This window comes from Motacilla alba, chromosome 5 (genome assembly GCF_015832195.1).
Source record: "Motacilla alba alba isolate MOTALB_02 chromosome 5, Motacilla_alba_V1.0_pri, whole genome shotgun sequence".
NCBI classification, from domain to species: Eukaryota; Metazoa; Chordata; class Aves; order Passeriformes; family Motacillidae; genus Motacilla; species Motacilla alba.
This window is the reverse complement of record NC_052020.1, coordinates 53,530,533-53,546,636: the sequence shown is the minus strand read 5'-3', so window position 1 is coordinate 53,546,636 and position 16,104 is coordinate 53,530,533. Positions and strand designations below refer to the sequence as shown.

Below are 16,104 nucleotides of genomic sequence, written 5' to 3'. Positions count from 1 at the left end.
TGCCACAGGAAGCCAAAATCTATTGCATAAACTTTCTGTGTACTCACCATATTGGAGCATCAGCAATTTATAACCCAAAATAGCAACCTTTTTCTTCTGGGTCCATTTCTAGGCAGGGAAATACTAAAGCATTGCTGCTTTTGTGGGAAGTTTTCTGGCAGTAGAGAAAACTGCTGTATGAAATTCTTAATTTGGGAAACAATGCTGGATGGATGAATTAGCGCAGCAGGGCCAGCTCTGCTGTCTAAATTCAGCTCCTTTGAAAGGACTGATGAACTTCCAGCACTTCCCCATTCAAAGTGTTTCAGAGATCTGAAACATCTGCTGCAGAAAAAAAGGGATAAGGATGAGAGAAAATAATCTTTGGGGGCTTTGACCATCAGTGGAGATACCTAAAGTTGCATCCCATTTGCAGCAAAGCAGTGAATGGACCACACGGGAGTTCTTTGGGGTTTGGGTAGAGCACTGCAGAGCTCCAGGGGAGTTTTGGGGGTAACACTGCAGAGCTCCAGGGGAGTTTTGTGGGGGTTAAAATTTCCTGTCTTAAATCAGACGCAGAAATAAGCTCAGGTCATCTATACCTTCACAGGCTCTCCGGATGGCTTCAGCTTTGGGCTGAATCATGTCGAGCACGACGGCGGTCTCCTCGCAGATCAGCATACACTCAATGCGCAGCTGGTAGCTGAGGGCGGAGATGGATGCTCAGCATAAAGGCACTGGGATCTCAGCCAGCACAGCCCCTTCCCCACACCACCAGCAAGCCCATGCCAGCCCACACTGCTGTCAACCACATCCACACCAAGCCACTGGTGTGGCCTGTGGAGGGAGGTGAGGGGCCCTGAGGACCAGCAGGGATGGAGGTTCTGCTGGTGCATTGTGATCAGCAAAGAGAAGAGCTTCCCCTTCTTGGCACTGCATTCGGCACTGCCTTTCACTAAGTTATAGACCTTCCTTGGGCACATCTGACCCTGAGTCTGGGCAGCTTCAGCTGGTTCAGAGGGAGAGGATGTCCTGGATCAGGAAGAGCCCTTCATCTAAGGGTAACAGGGAATGGGATAGCTCCAAGGTGGAAGGGGGAATCCACCAGTTATATCCATCAGTGTTGGTTTGTGAGGCTCCTATAAAGAAACTTAAACTTCCCAGAGGTAAATCAAGAAACAGACTTGGCTGAAGTTTATGACTAACAACCTTACCTGGGAATCTGAAGGAGGAGAAGATAGAACTGATCTGCATTTGCTAGCTTTGATTTCTCTTCTTTGAAGGCCTTCAGGTTTTCTATCTAATGAGAAATAAAGAATCAAGACTGCAGGGCTGCTCTATGTACTCAGCTCTGTGAACCAAGGGTAGTGTTTTCCTCCTGACCTCATGCTTTTCAGGCAGCAGCTTCAGCAACTGCTTCAGAACCTCAACATCAAACTTGGCCCGGTCCCCATTCTGGATCATGGCAGTCACCTCTTCATTGGAGCTGCAGGGAGGAGGAGCAGAGCCAGCTATCAACCAAAGACCACTTTCCAACTATCACACACTACCGAGAGATTTATCTGTGCAAGCACTCTGTGCTTTCCCTAGTAAAGAACCACAGTAATCCAAAAGGAAAGGGATCTCCCCACAATTAACTTAGAATCAGGACCTGGATCCCTGCTATGACCCAACTCTTATTTCTGGCCCTGATCAAATGACTCAAGGTCAGAGATGAATCCTGCAACTGGGATACTATCTCTGAGCTTTTTTTTTAATCTTAAAAGAAAATGGAACTCTTCATTTGTTCATATGCCCTGATTTGAGGAGGGATTTGACCTCCAGGTGTGTCTCACAGTCTGTGTCACCCTAAGAGTCTGTGCCACAACTTTAACTGTAAAATGAAGATCTAACTCCTTTGCCAACATATGGGGAAGTTATATGTAAAAACATAATTAAACACCTAAACTCAGTATATTAAAGACAGTGTAGGACAAAATGGGGAATGTTCAGATGATTTAGTAGCATGGACCACCAAAGCACATTGGCTAGAACAGATTTTGTGAGGACCTTCCGGATACTGCAAAACCTGCTCGAAGTTTTGTCAACTGTCATGAAAACTGGCCATATCTTACCATTTAAATTGCTTCAAAAATATGTTCAAATTGAGACTTTTCTTGGAGTCCAAAAATGTGATCTTCATTAAAGAAAAAGAAGATATCTCATATTAGATGAGCTGTCTGCAGGGTTCTTTACTCGAAAAAACGAGGGGGTCTCCTCACCTCCTTCGGCTCTGCCTTCACTGGTGCTGCTGTCTTCTCCTTGGGGGTTGGCTGTGGGAAGCAGAACAGCTGCTCAATGCTGCTGTAGTTGGGCTCTATCATTTCCTCACTGCTGCTGCTCACAGAAGCCCACATTGAGTGGCTCTCTGAAAGAAAGAAAAAGTGTTCAGACTTGTCGCCACATTTTTCTTCACAGAGAAAAGCAAGGCGCAATTCGTCCCGAGAATATTTCTCGGTTTCACATTCTCTGAACCTCAGAGAAAGGAAAAAAATTCTTATCAATTGCTGTGCCTATGTTTGTGCAAAAGTAGAACGCAATATGGAGATTGTTTACCCAGAGTGATGGTGTTTTGTTTCCTTGGCATATCAGGGCCAAGTGTGTGTGTGTGTGTGTGTGTCAGGACTGTCAGCTGACAGTCAAGAGATTTCTGTGCAGAGAGTGCAGTTGTGTGCAGAGTTGAGTGCTCGGCAGATTCAGTTTAGATGTAATGTAATATAGTATAGAATATTACAGTATTATAAAGTAATTAATTAGCCTTCTGATAAGATAGAGTCAGATGCATCATTCTCTCCCCTTTGTCGGGGTTGCCTGATTCGATACAGACTGGCTGCAGGGACAGCTGAAAGCTCCTGGTCCCTGGGACAAGGTGAGCTGCTAGCAGGGACACTCTTCAGAACATGAATGAAATAAGAAGAGATATATTTGTCTCTTAATATGACATATTTATCCTTATTAGTGGACAAATTGTCATCACTGAGGAGGGGCAAGTGTCATAGGTGGGATCCAAAGGGGCTGAAGGGCAATTAAACCTGGTAAGGGGAGGCAGCACTGGGCACACAGAGGCTGTACAGCCCCATCCCTCCCTGTAAAACTGTGTTCTCCTCCATGCTGGGCAAACTGGATCAGCATGACAAGGACCTCAGACATTTAATTTCTAGTCCCCTGGTTGATATAATTTTTGCTTCCTTGCATACTAACAGAGGGACTGGACACAACTTGGACATTTTCTGACAATGTCCCTCTCAGTTTTTAATTTTATACTCAAGTCTCCTTGTATAATGATGGCCACAGGACTGCTTGAATTAATTTCCACTGCAATTTCTTATATCTTAAAAATAAAATCATCACCTTAACATGCCTGCAGAAGCCTCTACTGCAATAATCCCAACATTTTACAGCTCTTGTGATTGAAGACCTGCCTTATTTAGATTTCACCTCTGCCTACTTTCATGCAGTGGATGCCTTGCTTGTCTAGGACAAAGCTGACACAGCTTGTCCGAGCTTCTCACATTTCATGCTTCACTTTGAATCCACTAGTAGAGGGAAATGTAACCCAAAAATCAAGAGATATGTGATGTGATCCTCACATGTACTCTTACTCATGACTTCAATGTACCCAGATACAAGCACAGATGAGCTGGGTAATAAAAATGTGGGGAACTCAGATCAGAGCCTGATCTAAGGCACATCATAGTGATTAGGAAAATATTCCCACCCCTTTCTCTTCTTTTAAGTTCAAAGTATTTTAGTTATAAACAAGCTATTCCAAAGCACTAATCAGTTGGAATAGTTACTATCACATGAGTAATTTCATGTTCCTTTTGTATCAGCTCTGTAAGTCAAAAGTAAAAGAAATCAAGGAAGTTCTGTATCCAAACAGACTCAACCACATCTGACAAACTTTAAGATAGTATTTCTTCCCCTGGGAAGCAAAAGCAGCAGTGCAAAGCACCCCTAAAGCAGCAGTGACTTTATGCCAGAAGCACCCACCTCTCACCACGTTGGAGGGCAGCTTCTGCCAGTTCAGCTTCTTCATTCTCAGCGTTGGTGTCTTCACTGCCTTGCGGGGAGGCCTGCCCAAGCCCAGGGGGCAGCTGTACTGGGAGGCCACCACGGCTTCTATGTGATCTCCTGTCATGCCAGGAAGGAGGGGTGGAGGGGGAGGGATGCCACCCATGCCAGGTAATGGAGGAGGAGGGGGTGGGATACCAACCATGCCAGGCAGTGGAGGTGGAGGCGGTGGGATACCACCCATGCCAGGTAATGGAGGTGGAGGAGGAGGGATACCAACCATGCCAGGCAGTGGAGGTGGAGGAGGAGGAATGCCCCCCATGCCAGGCAGTGGGGGTGGAGGAGGAGGAATGCACCCCATGCCAGGCAGTGGGGGTGGAGGAGGAGGAATGCCCCCCATGCCAGGCAGTGGGGGTGGAGGAGGAGGAATGCCCCCCATGCCAGGCAGTGGGGGTGGAGGAGGAGGAGGGGGAGGGGGAATACCCCCCATGCCAGGCAATGGGGGTGGAGGGGGAGGGATGCCAGGGAGTGGAGGGGCTGGAGGTGTATTTGTCATGGGGGATGTGGGGGTCATGGCTGCTGTGCCAGAGGGTAGAGGTGGTGGGGCTGGAGGTGCCGGGTTGGGAGCAGTGTTGGAGGGAGGGTTAGATTTCTCTGGCAGAGCACAGCAGGCTGTGAACTGGCAGGATGAGATTTTCTTTTCGTTGTCCAGTGGCCCTGAGGATGTTGCTGGTGCTCTGGTGGGGTTTGATGATCCCACTGGACACCGAGCTGCACGTGCAGATGGCTCTGGCTCAGCCTGGACACCCCCAGCTGCGCTCCCAGACAGGCGGTTTTCAGCTCGCTTTTGCTTGTTTGGATGTTTTTTGATAGACAGCAGCCTCTCAATGACTTCTTCAACTGTGTTCCCTTGGACTAGAGAAATGAGTCAGGGTCAAGGAAGGGAACAAGGCCCACAGGCTGGTTCATGCTATTCAACCCTCACCAAGCAGGGGATCTGGAGCCATGGAAAGTCCATTTCCTGGAGTCACTTTACACAACTACACTTTTGGCTTCTAGGCAATTTCCTTCCCATGTGCCCAACCCACAAACACTTCATAGCACGCCTGCCAGCAATACAGGCCAGCACCAGTGGCAGGATGCCAGTGAGGACAGATTCCCACTGACTCCCATGGGCCAAAGCTCAGGGATTAACCATTAAAACAATACTGGGAATCCCAAGCCCACTGCTAAATGTGACCACCCACAGGGATGAAGCTTCACTTGACCTTATACAGGAGGTATAGCTTTGTCTCACTTCTGTTCAGCTCTTACCAAGTCCCGCAGATTATTTCCTGCACATTGGGGAAAGACTTTTATAGGACAAGGGAAAACAAGAGCAGTGTGCAAGGCTGGATGGATGTGTCATTCTTACTGTCATTGGCGAGTAAAAGGGCTCTGTTCACTACGGCATCCAAGGACTCCCAGAGCAGGAGGCTGGAGTGATGAGAGGGTTCCAGGTGCAGCAGGCTCTGCAGGATGGACAGCAGCTGGACAGAGACTGGAGAGCGGCTCACCTGGAATTCAGAGCAGCTTCTGTCACAGCAAGGTCAGCTCCCAGCAAAGGGGATTAATTTTGCCATTGTGTGAGGGGCACCCCACGTGAGGGGCAACTTACTTTGTTGAAGAGAGATGAAAAGACCTCATGATGATCATTCATGTTTATGCCATCACATATCCTTAATAATTCCTCATCATCCTCTATTTTGAACTCCTCAAATGTGTCACACTGGATAAGCAGATCCTCCTCCTCGATGTCTCTGCAATACCACAGCATTCGTTTTCACTGGAGAGCCCTTCACTAATTTTCAGATGACTGCTTTTGTAAAATGGCTTTTATCTCCTTGCCTCTCAGACTCGGCCAGTTGGTGTTGAAAGTACCCAACTCTGCCCAATTTATAAAGGAGGAGATGCCATCAGTGCAATCTTTCTTTGACTGAATGTACCTCTTCCTACAATCAACAAATACAAAGGAATGGGATTCTCATGGCATAACCTGGCCCAGCACAGGCTTGCTATGGAATTCTCCTTGGAGCTGTAGCAACAGAGTGGCATTCTGACCATTTTGAAACAAGGCCACCACCTTCATTTTTTAAAGTCAAGACTAATTGAAAATATTCCAGTGATGTTTCTTTTTGAAAAACCTCCTTCTCTGTTATTCAAAACTGGATTTAAAAAACCACAGACACTCTAAAGCTGACTTTTTCAGCACTCTCAAGACCACTCAGTGTTAGAATTTTACAGTTGCTGCTCTAATAAAAGATCTTCTCTTCCCTAATTTTTTATGGTGTTGGATGGAGCAATTTCAGTTACACGGATAACTGCAACTCACATAAACTACATTCTAGAATTAATCACAGATGTTTCTGATGGAACATAATTTTTAAATTACATTCAGATATGCATTAGTAAATAGTTTTAGCTGGATGCTTCTGGGACCAACAGCAGCAGTGAAGGGGTGTTGAACACAGTGAGCTGCTCAGTGAGCCCACAGCATTGCTTCAGATTCAGTCTGAAACAGCCTCAATGAGGACATTGCTACTCCATCTGTGCCCAGAGCCTCCGTGCATGCCATCTGTGCCAACAGCTGTCCCCGTGACACTGTGGTTGGCAAGAGCATCTTAACACTGGCCAAATGCCTCTAGCTCCCATGGAATGGGTGCACAAGCATGGTCCACTCCACCCAAGCACACTGCACTTCACACAACAGAAGGCTGGATAAGTATTAAGTTTCCAAAACTACTTCACTGTGAATCTCATTAAAAAAAAAAAAAGTTAAAATCCTTACCTTAGCTTGTCTAAAACATCCAACAGCTGAAGCCCTGGCAGGTGAAAAAAATAAATATAGTTGCATTATGACCCACTTGGTACTTATTTGTAGTGATATATACATATGTTGTGTTCATAAACCCTTTTAGTAGAGAAAAAGTGAAAATATCTTCAGATGGATCTAACAAAGTGGGTAGAGTCATCTGGTGAATGATGAGACACCACAGCACACATCTGCAGCACCTGTGTGAACCACTGCACAATCCCCCTGGGACACAGGCACTGTTGAGGCAAGAGTGACCTCAGTCTAAATGAAATATCTAAAATCAGTCTGATACAGTGAAATGCTCCTTGATTTCCATGGAGAGAAGTGGAGCCCAGGCTCACCAACTCAGATGCACCCAGCATGTGAGGTGAATCCCAACAATGGTACCCAGGAGCCTGGGATTCTAGCAGTTGGAAAGTTCTGGAAAGTTCTGAACCATGAGAACTCTGTAGCTCAGCTGAGTAGACACAGAGTGAAGAAACTTTATCAGCTCTCACAAGTAGTTGCAATATATGGAAATGTGGCCACATAAGATGGTTGGTTATAGAAATGCTCTGAAGGAGCTCGAGTGATACAGTGCTGCTGGGATTCCAGAAAAGATCAAAGCTATGGGAAAGCAGCAGTTAAAAAAATCTGTTGACAGAAAGGCTGTTGAGAATAGAGGTTAAAAGAAAGAAGAAAATTAACATCTGCAGTTTTGCTCCCCAGCCTCTTCAGGTACCTTATGGATACATCTGAAAAAAACCCATTTGGTAACTGACTTTCTCCAGGGAAGGGTGTAACAAACATCCTTACCTATGAACTCGTTTCTGATTTGTGTCCTTGTTCTCAGCTCTTCTTTGCCCAGGATGATGGCATTGATGGCACTCAGCAGTGTCACCATGTAGGGCACGTTGTCCGTGTTGGACAGCTCGTTCATTATGATGCTGAATCGGTACTGCTGGTTCTTCACACTCTGTGGGTAACACAACTGATATTATGACAAGGATGGTCTACACAGACATAAATGCCCATGAGTGTGGTGCAGGCTCTCAGAAGAAATTAGCATCTGAAATCCTCAGTTTATCCCACTGTGCAAAGGACCGGAAGGCACGGGTAAAAGCAGCACTCCTCCATTATGGAGCAGGGGCTGGTTGGCACAGAAAGTCATTGAAAACACCTCTTGGATCCCTTTGTGCTTTCTGGTAACTGATGCATGTACCTGAGCTCGTGGGCAGTGAAACCTGTGGATGTGGCACCATCTATTCTGGTGGTGCTTTTGCTGCCAGAAAGCACCTTATGGTTGGCAGTCATCTGTCCACACAAGTCACAGAACAGCACCATAGACCTTCACTGACCACAAAAAACTTCCTACAGCTTTCATTTTATAAACCCCTACTTCTCTTAACCAAAACAATGCAAAATAAACTTTATTCCCACCCTTTTCTGTGGTACATGGATCTGTCTGCGTGGCTCAAAACCGAGCCATTCCTCCTGCTCCAACCAAACACTTGCCTTGTAATGGTCCAAAGCATCCAGAGCCAAAGAGTGGCCATTTGATGAGTAAATGCACAGTGCAGCCAGGAGCTCAAATATTTGCTTTTTGACCATGACATTAGTTGTGTCAAGTGCTGTAGGAAAAACAGAACAAAACAAAGCAGAATTTATAATTACATTAATGTTCTGAATCTCAGTGTCTTCTGCTACATGAATTATGAGCAGCAGTAGAAAAGAGACTGAAGGAGGGGACCCAGTACAATGGAAGATGGGAAGAGAAATATCTTAATGTACAGATATCCCATCCCAATAGCATTATCTGATGGTAACTTCTAGTGAGAACAGTAAATGCCACAGGTATCCCTTTGGCATTTTCGTGCAGCTTGTGGTTATTCCTCTTTTCCATGTCCCGGTGACATGCTGCAACAGCAGCCAAGATCTTTCAGCACTCATGAAATTTATTTCCCATTTTCACATATGGATATTTTCTAGAACAGCAGATGAACAATTTTCTTTGATTAATGGCACTTATTTCTTGTGCAGAAAAGCTCAATATGCATATGAGTTAGAACAATTGTTACTACAGGTCCCATGTATTCCCTTTTTGCACTTCTCTTTCTGTGTGAGCCCTGGGAGCTGGGAGGGAATGCATCAGGCTCTCTTATTTTTCCTATATTAGAGCACAAAGAAGCTCCAACACTGAAAATCCAGGATAGCGGCCCCCCCCCCCCCCCCCCGTTTTTACAATACAAAAATGCCAGGTCCATATTTTATATAGGCTAAGAAAACACAGGGTGAAGAGGAAAGAAGGGGACTTCAAAACAGAAGAGGGAAGAAAGTCAGCTTTCAGACTAAATGCATTTTAAACAGCTATTAATAAGGGTTTCTGGGTACAGAAGTTATCCTTCCAGCAGCAGCACCATTAAGTGCTGTACAATAAGTCCTACAAGATGCCCTGATGAATTTCAAAGGTAACGATGAGCCAAGTGAATGGCAGGAGAATGTAAGTGGTGTTACCCACATCTTCCAGGAGGAGCAGAGTGAGCAGCAGAGAGAGCAGGCTCTCTTGAGCCCAAACATGCCACTTTCCCTCCTCTTTACAGGTAACAAGACTCCAAGCCCTTTCAGTTCCATTCCTCTGCCCTTAGGGCTTTCAAAGACTGAATAGCAAATGTCCGCAGACAACCAAAGGATTGAAGCTTTCTCATGCCTGTGCACTGATAAGGCTGGGTTTTATCCCCAGCTTCTCAGCAAACTATGACAATATTTCTGTGGAAATAGCACTGGGTGGCAAAGGCAATGTGATTTCATAGCAGTTTTATTTTAAAGAAAAAACCAATCTCATTAATCAGCTGTGACCAACCATTTCCAACTAGCCTGGTGCAGGGCAGGAGGATAAGCAACAGGAAAGTGCCCCCACCAATGCTGCATGTGGTGGATGAAGCAGGAAGGTGTCTTCTCACCTTGGAAGAGTTTTCTGACGTAGCCCTCGTTGCTCACAATGTATTCTATGCCTTTGTGGGAGTTCATGACTGCTCGCACACAGCTAATGCAGGTGAGCTGAAGCAAGGCATCGGATATCCTGGCCACTCCTCGCCCTGAGAGCCTGTCCAGGGCCTCCAGCAGGAGATCCAGCCCAGACAGCTCCAGGAACTGGACCATCCAGGCATCATCACTGTTCTCCAGCCTCTTCTTCAGCCCGGAGTAGTTCACCACTGAGGGCATTTGCAGGAGACGGATGCACAGCTCTGGCTCTGCATTTTCCAGGTTGGCCTCTGACTGGTCGGTCTCCTGGGGTCCAAGCTTCTCCTTCAGGGCAGCCCACTTCTTGTGGGCTCCTTCCTTTTTTATTGACATGGTGAGCGGTTTGTTCTGAAAGAAAAAGAAAAGACAAACTAAGAAGTTTGTCTGGACTGACCAAAACCTATCCAGTAGCCCTGCTTTTTATCCAGTAATTGGGATGTAAAGCCCAATTGCAGCAGGTCCCAGCTCTCCAGCATGTAGAGCATACACTGGAACCAGTCTTCTGTTGAAGAAACTCAATATATCACCACCTTAACCACACACATTACACTCAGGCTCTGAAGACTCTGTGGAGAGACTTTTAGCACATCCAAGCCAGCAAATACAGCTTTAAAAGTGGCCAATTTGCACCAGTCAATTGCCACTACCTGTTTTCATGCAGTGAAAGGAAAAGGTTGGAAGCAGCATTATAAGCTCTGAACTCTTAATGCCCATTAAACCACTCCAAAATCTCACTGTGCTGGAGAGGCTGTGCTGTTTCTAAGCATTTGTAATGGGATGAAGAAATCATTTTGACCATATCCTGCTCATAAGAGCATCTGATTACCTTGTTCCTTTTTCGCTTTTGCTTCTTTTGACTATTGTTGAGGTTAATTTTATAGCACTCACTTAATCTCTTCCTGTCTGCTGTAATAGCAAATATGTTTGTACACATGGTGTTTATGCCTGATAATGTGAGAGCCTGACAGGCTGTGAGTGCAGGTACAGCAGCAGGAGGCTGGCTACAAAATTAGCAGAGCACTTTTTTGAGAAGGGGAGCAATGGCCCGTCTCCCTGGAGGACATGGCCTGTCCAGCCAGGCCATCAGCAGCAAGGAAGGCCAGGAACTGATTCAGCACACAGAAACTGCAAAGCCAAGTGTAACTCTTGGTGCCAGATTTTATGGTTTTAGGCAGGATTTTTATTTTTCAGACTTACAGGGATCAAGTCACACCAGGCAGGTCCTTTTCAAAGCTGCACGCAATGGTTTTGGCCACTGGGATAAGGTCAGAGCACCATGCTAATAATGCCAGGGCTGTGGATTTGATCCCCATATGGGCTGTTCACTTAAGAGTTGGATTTGATGATCCTTATGGGTCCCTTCCAACTCAGAATATTCTGTGAACCTGTGATTCTGTTTTAAAGCTGAATTACTCCCATAGGTGACAGTTTGCCCACAAAAATTGATGCTACCTCCCCGTCCTGCCACACCACCAGTACCTCTGTTCCTGTGGGCTGCTGAGCCTGCAAAGAGCTCAAAATAACCTGGGGCCAGTTGGCCCCAAAACTCAGCATTTAGGGAACTGAAGGGATTATGGGAGACTCTTATTTTCCCTTCCCAGCTAAAGCACAAGGCTTTATAGCCCAACAGTGACTAGAAAAAAATGCCTGAAAAATCTAAACTAAGTAACTTCTGGAAGGCTTTTTTCCAGAAAGCCAACATAAAGGATGGACCCTTTACACTGGGTTGGAAAAAAATGTCCTTTTGAAGCCTGCCTTGTGATTTTTCCTGGGGACTGTGCCATTGAGAAAGGTCCTTCCCTGCAGCAGAGCTGCATGGCTTCTGTTTTACCCCAAGAGTCATTTTGGCAATCTCCCCTTGGCAAATATACAGCCAAAAGATTTGCTCACTGATTAGTGACAGGCATGATATTATAGGCCTAAATATGCCTCTTGGAAAGATGCAAAGTGTGATGGGGTAGGACACTGGAAAAACTTCTCTGAGAAAATGTGATGGTGGGACTTTCTGGCAGCTCACAGCATCAAAGTCTGCATTGAGAGGTCAGAGGGGTGGAAGAGTTAGCAGGATATGGTGTCAGAAGATCCATTTAGAGAGCTCTGGAGAAACCCTCTTGCAGAGTTTTCTTTTGCTTCAGTGGGAAAGAAGCTGGCCAAGCACCCAGTTGCTCCCTGTTCTGTTAGCTTAAAAAATGATGGTCACGATCCAAAAAACATGAAGTGGCAAATATACCATCTGAGAACACACTGTACAGCTGAAAAGTGATAAAAAGGACCATAAAAAACCCAACCCAACCAATCCCCAAACAAACTTCCCTGCCAAAGCACAGGCTTGAGCTTCCAAGATTTGTCATCACTCCCTGCAGTCCAGAGCCCTTACTCACTCTTGGTAAAATTCTTTTTGGGATTAGTCAACCCCAGTCCCTCCCCTGTATTCAAGCCCAGGAATTTGGGTTAGGCTTGATGCAAAGGAGAAGAGAAATCCTTCCTCACTGGAGGGAGAGAAGCAAAAGTTTCCCGCCCAGAGTTCACATGCTGCCCTGGTGATGGGGCAGCATCCTACACCAGTCATGGTGACTGCAAATCTACAGCCATGGGGCTGGAGAGGTCCACCTGCAGTCGAATTCTCCTCCACAGTGTGCATGGAGCCCAGACATCTCTTCCCAGTGCTGGGGTCAAGCTGGCCCTTCGGTGTAGGGCAGTACTGAGAACCATCTGACCTGGGAGCTGGTCAGCCCCTGGGGCTGCAGAAGTAGCTGCCAACTGCAAGCTCCTCTCCTCTTGTGTGACTTTATTTATACTCAGCAAATCACTTTTCTCATTTGAACATGAATAAACATTTCTTATCCAGCCAGATAACAAAGCAGGCTGACTTTTTGCTCCCAGATGTATGAATGCCTCATTATATTGTATTTGTATTACATTGTATCAGCTACAGCAAGTCAGAGAAATTACAACAGCATTATTGACCTCAGGCTCAGCTGATTCCTGAAAATTAAGCTCCACCAGTGCAACAGGAGGCAGGAAATACCGAGAGAGCATCCTGTTTACCAGCAGATTTGTTCTGAATTATCCTTCCCTCCCACCTGCTCCGCACAGATGTGAAGAGATGAGAAACAGAACCGGGCAGCACCTCTCCAAACAGTCCTGGCTTGTGTTTTCATGCACTAAAATGAACAAATTGGATTGATTAAATATTCTTCCCCACAGAGAGTGCACCCTTTTTGTAGAAAAGGATAAAGGTAGCTAATGCATCTAATTGTAAAAAGGGAATAAAATTAACAGGAGCTGTACTACATAAATGGAAAGGAAATGAATATGGAGGAGATGGTAATACGACTTTGCAGATGGTGTGATAAATCTGTTTACAAACACAGATAAGAGTGATATATTGTGAATGCAACATCTTCCCATCTTTTCCATGAAGCAAAGTGTTGCAAAGATGTTTGGATACATCCTCAAAGGGCTGCTCGTTTTGCCTTTTATCTCTGACCACAGGAGCTTGTTAGCAGGTAAATGATCTCAGCAGAGTGACACAGACAAGGACTGAAATGGAACACATCTATCTGGCTGTCTCACAGAGGCTATTTAAACTATGTTGGCTGAGGAAAGGAAAGTGCCCTGACAAAACCAGACAGGACAGCTGAATACACCTCACCTTTTGCCAGCAGAAGGCCACGGGGAGCTTTGCTTTTTGTTTCCCAGGGCAGAGAGGGGGCTGTGATGGTGGAAGCAATGTCCCCAGACCCTGTGTCTGACCATGCCTGCAGCCCCCACGCTCTGCCTCCACAGCTGCCTGCTCAGCACTGGGGCTGGGTGCTGCTCCCTTGGGCACAACCTGACAGTGTGTCTGTGCTTGCTGCTGTGGGGACACTCACAGCCACAACAAAGAACCACAGAATACTTTAGCTTAGATTAAAGACCTTTAGGATCATTGAGTCCAACCGTTAACCCAGCAACACCAAGCCCACCACTAAACCATGTCCCCAAGTGCCACATCTACATGCCTTAAATGCAAACCTCTCCTCATCTTCTCACCCTCAGAAGCTGGTTAGCCCTGATGGGGAGTCACTGAACGTTAAGGGGTTAGAATGGACCCTAAAGATCATCTAGTCCCATTCCCCCTGCCATGGGCAGGGACATCTCCCACCAGACCAGGTTGCTCAAAGCCCCATCCAGCCTGGCCTGGATGCCAGGGTTGTGACATCCACAACCTCCCTGGGTAACCTGTGACAGTGTCTAGCTACCCTCACAGTAAAAAATTTCCTCCTCTTTTAATCTGTACCCATTACTCCTTGTCCTGTCACTACAGTTCCTGATGGAGAGTCTCTCTCTGGCTTCCCTGTAGGGACCCTTCAGATATTGGAAGGTTGCTGTAAGGTCTCAAGCAGCATCAATGTAAAAGTACTCTTAATTTTAGGAGATTCCTTTCGGAAACATAAAGGTATCCTGAGAGCTTGTGTTCTTGCACATGGCAACAGCAACATCACAATTCGTGGTGCCAACTCCTTGGATCACTGGGTTTGCAAAGTTATAATGTTCCCTGCGTCCATCCAACCTGGTCTGTAAAATTTTCTCCTCCTTTCTTTCTAAATCAGGTGCTTCCCAGATTCAGTTTTCTGTGCCTCTCTGTCCTTCAAGTCCACTCCCAGGGAGATGACATCTGTGGGAGATAAATCAGGGCACATCAATACTTCCTCCATCCTGTGAAGCTGCAGAGAATAGAGCTGCAGAGCACAGCTTTCAGTCTAAATTATTACATGCCTCCAGGATGACACGGATCACAGCAAGGACTGGGGAGGACATGTAAAAAGAGATTTCTCAGGGCAGCTAAGTATAATTGAGTGAAAAACAAAAGGGAGAAAAACTGCAGGTCAAAACTATTCTGATTTTTTGGGGAGCAGATCCACTGTCTATGCAGAAGAGTGGGACTTTAGGGCCGCTGTATGTGAGGGGGAATAGCAGCTCCTTGCTGCCCTTTGAAGAATTCTGGGAACATCCCAATCCCACATGCTGCCCTCACAGCCCTCTGCTCCCCTCCACAAGACTGCCAGGGTGAGGAAAGCTCCTTTGTGCTGCTCAATCCCCCTCCCTTCCATGCCTGTTCCTGGCACTCAGGAGCCTGTTCTGCCTGGCTGACTGCTAATGACAGGTTTCACTTCTGGGGAGCTCCAGTTTTCCCTCTGCTGCTGGGAATACGCCAAGCCTTTGTATTTTGCAACATGTCAGACTACTCAGTCCCTAAAAAGAAACAACATCCTGCCTTTGTGCTTTCCAAAATCACTTCTGGAAGTGTGATGCCTTTCCTTCACCTCTCGTTTTGCTTTCATTTGTGCTGTTGTTTTCCTATGCAGTGTTTTAAGAGTTCACCCACATAAAGGCCAACAAACCATCCTCCTATGCACCAAGATGAGCTGGGGGAAACCACAGATCTCTGTTTTAGACACCAACCTGACCCCTTGGTGTGAGCCCTTCCGTGTCTGTAGGAGCCAGCAGCATTTTCAGTCTCCCAGGGCAGCTGGGATAAGGGCATGGTGGGAAATTCAGGCAAGCAAATCAAAGGCATGGTTTGCACAACAGACCTTGTCCCAGCAAGAGCTGCTCCATCCTTCTGCTGCCATGGCCAGCAGCCTCAGCAGTCTTCAGATCTACATATTCTCTAGATCATCTGTATCAGAGGCCAGAATGTGTGACTTATGATCAAAAAATGAAAATGTTTTGGAACGAGTGCCCACTCTTGCTCTTCAGTACTGAAGAAGGTCTCTGGCCCACTGTGCTTGGCTTTGGCACAGCCTACAAGGAGCTCTCACAACACAGCCCAGGTCAGCTGTGGCCTCAGCAGTGCTGCAAACCATTATGGGGAATATTCTGTCTTTAGGAAATGAGGGAGCATGGACACACACCCTGCTGCAGCTGGCAGACAGGAACTGTGCCATCCACACTGACTGGGCCTGGCACTGTGCTGGCAAAGGCTTCTGCAAATTCCCAGAAAAGGACTTCAGTGCATAGACAAAGAGTGGCCATACTGGTATAAATTTGTATGTATTTTGCCAGTATAGCTTATTCTTTCACAAATAAAGGAAAAACATGTGGTTCAGATTCAGTCCCATTCACCACTATCAGGATGCTGTGTGCCAGCACAGCTTTTCTCTCCTGGGCAACTACAGACTACACTATTGTGAGATGTCTCACAAAATGGGTAAATGTGTCCATCCATCCAA

General features: G+C 46.3%; 1 protein-coding gene across 5 annotated transcripts in view; it reads right to left on the bottom strand.

The window, feature by feature from the left end:
• Positions 1-16,104, bottom strand: part of INF2 (inverted formin 2) — a 42,699-nt gene that overhangs the window by 14,199 nt on the left and 12,396 nt on the right. For 4 of the 5 annotated variants that reach the window (XM_038138565.1, XM_038138567.1, XM_038138569.1 and 1 more), the window contains exons 2-13: positions 9,826-10,234; positions 8,381-8,496; positions 7,682-7,841; positions 6,860-6,893; positions 5,690-5,831; positions 5,447-5,588; positions 4,012-4,947; positions 2,241-2,386; positions 2,094-2,155; positions 1,363-1,465; positions 1,194-1,279; positions 582-682 (exon numbers count right to left, since the gene is read on the bottom strand). In XM_038138565.1, the coding sequence (XP_037994493.1) occupies positions 582-682; positions 1,194-1,279; positions 1,363-1,465; positions 2,094-2,155; positions 2,241-2,386; positions 4,012-4,947; positions 5,447-5,588; positions 5,690-5,831; positions 6,860-6,893; positions 7,682-7,841; positions 8,381-8,496; positions 9,826-10,219 (2,422 nt within the window). In that variant the 5' untranslated portion in view covers positions 10,220-10,234. Of the gene's footprint in view, positions 1-581; positions 683-1,193; positions 1,280-1,362; positions 1,466-2,093; positions 2,156-2,240; positions 2,387-4,011; positions 4,948-5,446; positions 5,589-5,689; positions 5,832-6,855; positions 6,894-7,681; positions 7,842-8,380; positions 8,497-9,825; positions 10,235-16,104 lie in introns of those variants that run through there. The other variant, XM_038138570.1, reaches the window with a different exon arrangement.